Genomic DNA, 6807 nt, shown 5'->3' with positions numbered 1-6807 from the left:
TGTGTGTGTGTGTGTGTGTGTGTGTGTGTGTGTGTGTGTGTGTGTGTTTGTCATAATGCACAGCTGCAATAAGCGTCTAGGTTACACACTCATTATTATTCACAGAGTTCATGTTGAGTGAAATTGTCAGACTGTGGCAGCATGTTTTCCCAGGAGCATACATTCTCTTAAGTGCATTGTTTTTAAACAAGCGTGCACGCGAGGGGAACATTCTACTGTTTACCCACATACAGTTGTGTGAAAAAGCGTTTGCCCCCTTCCTGATTTCTTATTTTTCGCATGTTTGTCACACTTAAATGTTTCAGATCATCAAACAAATTTAAATATTAGACAAAGATAACACAAGTAAACACAAAATGCAGTTTTTAAATGAAGGTTTTTATTATTAAGGGGGAAAGAAAATCCAAACCTACATGGCCCTGTGTGAAAAAGTGATTGCCCCCTAAACCTAATAACTGGTTGGGCCACCCTTAGCAGCAACAACTGCAATCAAGCGTTTGCGATAACTGGCAATGAGTCTTTTACAGAGCTGTAGAGGAATTTTGGCCCACTCATCTTTGCAGAATTGTTGTAATTCAGTCACATTGGAGGGTTTTCGAGCATGAACCGGCTTTTTAAGGTCATGCCACAGCATCTCAATCGGATTCAGGTCGGGCCACTTTGACTAGGCCACTCCAAAGTCTTCATTTTGTTTTTCTTAAGCCATTCAGAGGTGGACTTGCTGGTATGTTTTGGATCATTGTCCTGCTGCAGAACCCAAGTGCGCTTCAGCTTGAGGTCACGAACAGATGGCCGGACATTCTCCTTCAGGATTTTTTGGTAGACAGCAGAATTCATGGTTCCATTTACCACAGCAAGTCTTCCAGGTCCTGAAGCAGCAAAACAGCCCCAGACCATAACACTACCACCACCATATTTTACTGTTGGTATGATGTTCCTTTTCTGAAATGCCGTGTTACTTTTACGCCAGATGTAATGGGACATTCACCTTCCAAAAAGTTCAACTTTTGTCTCGTCAGTCCACAGAGTATTTTCCCAAAAGTCTTGGGGATCATCAAGATGTTTTCTGGCAAAACTGAGACGAGCCTTTATGTTCTTTTTGCTCAGCAGTGGTTTTCGTCTTGGAACTCTGCCATGCAGGCCATTTTTGCCCAGTCTCTTTCTTATGGTGGAGTCATGAACACTGACCTTAATTGAGGCAAGTGAGGCCTGCAGTTCTTTGGATGTTGTTCTGGGGTCTTTTGTGACCTCTTGGATGAGTCGTCGCTGCGCTCTTGGGGTAATTTTGGTCGGCCGGCCACTCCTGGGAAGGTTCACCACTGTTCCATGTTTTCTCCATTTGTGGATAATGGCTCTCACTGTGGTTCGCTGGAGTCCCAAAGCTTTAGAAATGGCTTTGTAACCTTTTCCAGACTGATAGATCTCAATTACTTTGTTTCTCATTTGTTCCTGAATTTCTTTGGATCACAGCATGATGTCTAGCTTTTGAGGACCTTTTGGTCTACCTCACTTTGTCAGGCAGGTCCTATTTAAGTGATTTCTTGATTGAGAACAGGTGTGGCAGTAATCAGGCCTGGGTGTGGCTAGAGAAATTGAACTCAGCTTTCCAAAGATGTGATAAACCACAGTTAATTTATGTTTTAACAGGGGGGGGGGCAATCACTTTTTCACACAGGGCCATGTAGGTTTGGATTTTTTTTCCCCTTAATAATAAAAACCTTCATTTAAAAACTGCATTTTGTGTTTACTTGTGTTATCTTTGTCTAATATTTGAATTTGTTTGATGATCTGAAACATTTAAGTGTGACAAACATGCAAAAAAATAAGAAGTCAGGAAGGGGGCAAACACTTTTTCACACAACTGTAAGTCTGGCTGCTATCGCATCCATTTTACACGTAATATCTCAATGTCACGTAATCGCATTCACAAAGATTATAAATGAAATGCATGTCTTTGCTTCAGCCTGTGGCCAACTTGTTTTGGCACATGACGCTGTACAACTTTGCCAGGATTCCTCACATTAGTTCTCCCGCCGTACCTGACTGGGATTGAAACCAGAATTAATATTCTTTATTCGAAACTATAAAGTCGACATTAGAAAGGAGAGCGACATGCCACTTTTCGTTTGTGTGAACGTATCCATCACCGCTCGGTGTCTGATGACAAAAAGACACGGGGATGGAGAGACAGCCGTCTTATGTTTGGTGACAGGTAATAACACTGCAACACCACAAGAGTAATCACCAGATATACATTTCCATTCACCATTAAAGGATTCCATTAAAAGAGCTGGGGGGGTGGACATTTGAAAAAGAGGGAATTATTTGCCTGAAACGCTTTGTTCTCATAAGCTCTGTCGGCAAGCCACTAAATACGGTCTTATCTCGGCAAAGAAAAATGGGGAAAGCAAGCGATTTCCCCTGCCGTGGTATATTGCATTCTTCCCCCATGATATTCAAATAACTCTGTTTTTCAATTTAGATAAAAGCAGCCAGTCCGTGCTCGTCACTGAGGTTAATAGTCAAAGTTGACAGATAAGCCGCTGCCTTCCTCTGCTCCCAGACTTTTATTTACATAAAATAAGAATGTGGCATCACCTAAAGAAAATGTGTCCCCACCAGATATCCCTCTGGGGAAAAAAATGCACTTTCCCTTGTGCTACTTTGTGTTGCATCGTTTCAGGAAATAAAAAAAAAAGAAAGAAAAAAATATGCTCTGCTGAGCAAAAATCCCTTCTTTTTAAGACTGGCAATTTAACTTGTCTGTCATAACCTTTGCTGACAGGCCAGCTTAAACGTCCTTGGTGTTTAAAGCAGGGTTTAATGGTAGAGTATCACCAAAGTGAGAAAAGGTTTCCTGTGGTTGTCTGTCTCTGCAAATTGTCTTTCAGTCTCCTGATGCTTTCATCAATGCTTCTGCCGTCATGTTGTCAGCCAAGTCTTTTTATTTTCATTGATGTCCGGTTTTAAATTCTTTTGTATGTTTTTTGATTGGAGACCGCTTTGTTTCCTGTCTTGCTTTACTTGAAAGAGTCAAGGAAAATGGAAAAAAGGACAAAATTCCATTTAAATGACGTTTTCTCTATTGCTTGGCATCCCCTATAACTCAATATGAGGCCTTTGCATCTCTACATGTAAAGAACCTGCCACCAGAGAGCATCCTCCGTTTCTGAAAAGTGAGGGCAGTGCGGAAGTGCATTAAACTTACATTCATTCTAATGGCCAGCAGGAGTCCGATTGTATAGAAGTCTATGAGAAAATGACCCGAGTTCTCTCCATTTATTACCTCAGAAAACACTGTAAACATGTGTTCATGGTCTCAATCTCTAGTGTCAAGTCTTCTTCAATACAGCATGATGTTCATTTAGTAAATGATGGTCCATTTAGAGTCAAATAGATCATAATGCAGGGTATGCGGGGCTACCTTGTTATTGACTGGTCTCTACCACAGCCGGTCTGGAAGTTCTTTGTATTTTAAACTTTAACCCTTTCATGGTGTGATTTCAGTTCATGAAAGTTAATTGCAATGTTTTGGTCGCCTAAAATGTCTTATTCCGCATTTGGTTGTACTCCACCCTCTTGTGTCACTCCTGGGTCGGCCAAAAAACAAAATGACAACAGCCAGAAAGCCAACCTCCAGGCTTCAAAACAGCAGTCCACAAGCCAGTGGGTGTCCACTTCTTTTATACAGTCTGTACTTGCCACAAACAAATACGCACACACACATGCCCGTGCGTCCACACCCACGAGCACACATGGCCGCTGCCCCGTGGGACGGTCTGGATTACAATGTTTAGCATGTTATCTGCAGCTTGGTATCATTCAGCAGTAGAAGCATTAGCACTCCTGCTAATCTCAGTCATTCAAATAGCCGGATACAGCTCACAGCTGCAGCTGCTCTTAAGTGAATGATAAGCAGGCAGCCGATTGAGTGATAAAAGTGATACGCTGAACCTGCTCCCAAATTTGTGGAGGTGGGAAAAAAGGAAGGGAGGGGCTGCGTGCGACAGTGAATTGCATAATTGAGCAGGTTTAAGCTGCCGGTTAGCTCTGGATCCGTGCCGTACGGCGCCTCGTATAGCTGATAACTCCACAGATCACAAGAGAAAGCAAACCAAACTGTCCCTTGAAATGTGAATCCAGCCGCTCCACCCTCCTGTCTCATCCTGTGTACCTTAAATCCATCATGGTCCCTCCCTCATCTTTCCTCACCAGTTCTCTTCCCTCTTCCATCAAAGGCACAACTTAGACGCCGACACGCAGGACTGTAATAAGTTGTAATCTGAAGGACATCTACCTCACGCCTCCGAGCCAGAGATGCAGCACAGACAGGAGCTACGCCGACTGAGATGTGCACCACATTTGCAATTAAGATCCCTGGGAGCCTTTTTTCAAGATTATTTAAATGTATAATTACTGACAGATTAATTACATTTTGCACATCAGTTCTGATTAGATGTGATGGAAACTTTGGGTTTAATCAAGCCTGCATCACCTAAGGAGTTCGGTTTCAATTTGATGTCTGGATTCAAATTAGTCGAGACGTAAATTAAGAAGCATATTCACACGACGATCGTCACAGTTTCCATCATCTTCTCATGAAACGCAACAGAAAAGGGGTAAAAAAAAGACAGTTCTCTTGTGAGCTGTGTGAAATGTACACATATGAAATAACCAGAGGCTTCCAGCTGAGTATATAAATATTCAACTGGAATCTCAAAGGGTGAACAATGTAAATATATTCAGCTGTAATGAGGCGCGTGTGTTTTGTTCAAAGCCGCGGTACCTTGTGGGACACAGTTTTTCTTTTAATGGTTTGTCTGATGAAAGAAGTGATGCTTTGTAACTGATATAAAAAGAAGTGTTGTTGTTTGCTGAGTTCAAATGCAGCTTCTGTGATCCACAAGGAGTCAAGTGGAAGTTAAAGTGAAAGTGTCTGGCTTTATCGACTTCCATTTCATTTCTCTATATCCCCGTGTTTGTGTGAGTGTGCTGGTCCCTCTCCCTCTCAATATCTATATTAAACACCCTCTCCTCTCCCTTATCTCCTCCCTCCAGTGGACGAGGACACCGAGGGAAGCTCCAGATCAGGTCACGAGTCGATGTCCACCAGCGGCGACCTCACTGCGCGACCCGGGCTGAACGGCAACCCCTCCAAAGATGACAGGCAGGGGGATCGGGACAAGGTCGCGGGGAAGGAGAAGAAGAAACCCGAAAGGGACAAAGAGAGGGAGAAGGACAAGAGCAAAGCCAAGAAAGGCGTGCTGAAGGGCCTGGGCGAGATGTTCAGGTAGGAACGAGTCGGAGCTCAAAATGCGAAAACCCATCCCCTGCGTCGCCCCGAGCGCTAAGCGCTATCTGCTTTATTTAATTCCACTCAACGCGCTCACCACTGGATCACTCAGAATTTGAATGCATTCTCTGGATGTTGCAAGTGCTAATCAGGGACCCCTCTCCTTGAACCCTGTGAGGTGGAGGGAAGGAGACGGAGGGGAGGGGGAGTTATCGACCTCGAGGGCCTCTGGCACTTTTGAGCCAGATTATTTTTAATAAGGGCAACATGTTTTATTCATAATCCCGTGTGTGCGCTCCTGTTATCCAAACACGCCGCGCAATTTTGTTAACCAGCAGACAATGTTCAGGGCCCGTACGGGTGCTAATGTGGGAGCTGTGGTTTGTTTCAGGAGATAAAAGACCTTTGAAGAGGATAAAATAGACTGCAGGTTGGATTTGTTGCCCCTGGCTGGTATTCTCAGTGGCTGTCTCATCATGCGTTTGCAAGATTTTAGAGGCAGACTACCTCGGGAGACCACGACAGGGGGCATGATTCTACTCTCAACATCCTTCAGATATTTATCAGTTAAAAAAAAAAAAAGATTTAATGCCGATGATTGCCAGCTGTCGGTCTTCAGCGTTGTGTTGTCATGTCTCATACGCCAGGAAGTTGGAGGCAAATGTGAACCGGTTATACCGCTGCTGACACATTTCGTGGTTGTATGTTTGTCTCCCAGCTTGGAAAACACTTCCTCTGTCTTTGAGGACTGAAACACAAAAACAACTTCTTTACCCGGTGTATCGTGACTTTGGACCATCCTTAGACAATACAATGAGACATGTGCATAGAGACTGTGGATGAAAATAAACATCCCGCGGGTATCCATCCAGTGTCTCTGCCACGAGGAAATCAGTGGGGGAGTCGCATTAATTATTTCAATTCCGTGCACATTTGGATATAGCATAAATTAACGGTGGAGGCGGTGCCGTTATCGTGCCGTGAGTTGTTTTCATGTGGATTAGTTTAATGGGATTAGTTAGCGTATCGCGGCGCGCGGCTCGGTAATGAACAATAAAGACGACAAGTGTGTTTCGAGGTCACGACTGAGGAATGCGGGGAACTTATCTTCCCTTCTATTATCTTTCGTTCTTGTGAGTTTTTTTTTTTTTTTTTTTTTTTTTGCATCCTGTGGTGTAAAATGCACAATGGCAACATACAGGCTCGCATTCCGTCGCACACGTATGTGGAGACGCACACATGTTCACAGGAGTGCACACAGAGGGTAGGTGTGCAGGGTCGGTAAAGGAAAGTGGAACTTTGAGCCACAGGTTTGACACTCTGTGACATGCAATCAGCGCCGTTGGCAAACCCTTTTTTTCGAGTGTGTGCTCGGCCCGATAGGTGGCTGCCGGGTGATTTTAACTGTGCATGTGGGGCCCTCGGCGTGCCCTCCTTGGCCTCATCATCGTTCTTCATTATCTTTGAGTGCCACGGCCACTTAAGAGTTGGCACGCACTGGGCCTCGCTGACAC

General features: G+C 44.1%; 1 protein-coding gene across 3 annotated transcripts in view; it reads left to right on the top strand.

Annotated features, from left to right (window-relative positions):
• LOC116397197 (partitioning defective 3 homolog) overlaps positions 1–6807 on the top strand; it is a 314996-nt gene that overhangs the window by 201165 nt on the left and 107024 nt on the right. For all 3 annotated transcript variants that reach the window (XR_004213660.1, XM_031872427.1, XM_031872426.1), the window contains exon 19: positions 5059–5290. Coding sequence is in view for 2 of the 3 variants with exons in the window: in XM_031872427.1 (XP_031728287.1) it covers positions 5059–5290 (232 nt within the window). In the remaining variant the exon portion in view is untranslated. The remainder of the gene's footprint in view (positions 1–5058; positions 5291–6807) is intronic.

Source organism: Anarrhichthys ocellatus, unplaced genomic scaffold (assembly GCF_004355925.1).
Source record: "Anarrhichthys ocellatus isolate YVR2014 unplaced genomic scaffold, GSC_Weel_1.0 scaffold63, whole genome shotgun sequence".
Classification (NCBI taxonomy): domain Eukaryota; kingdom Metazoa; phylum Chordata; class Actinopteri; order Perciformes; family Anarhichadidae; genus Anarrhichthys; species Anarrhichthys ocellatus.
The sequence above is the reverse complement of the archived record's forward strand: the minus strand, read 5'-3'. Positions and strand labels throughout refer to the sequence as shown.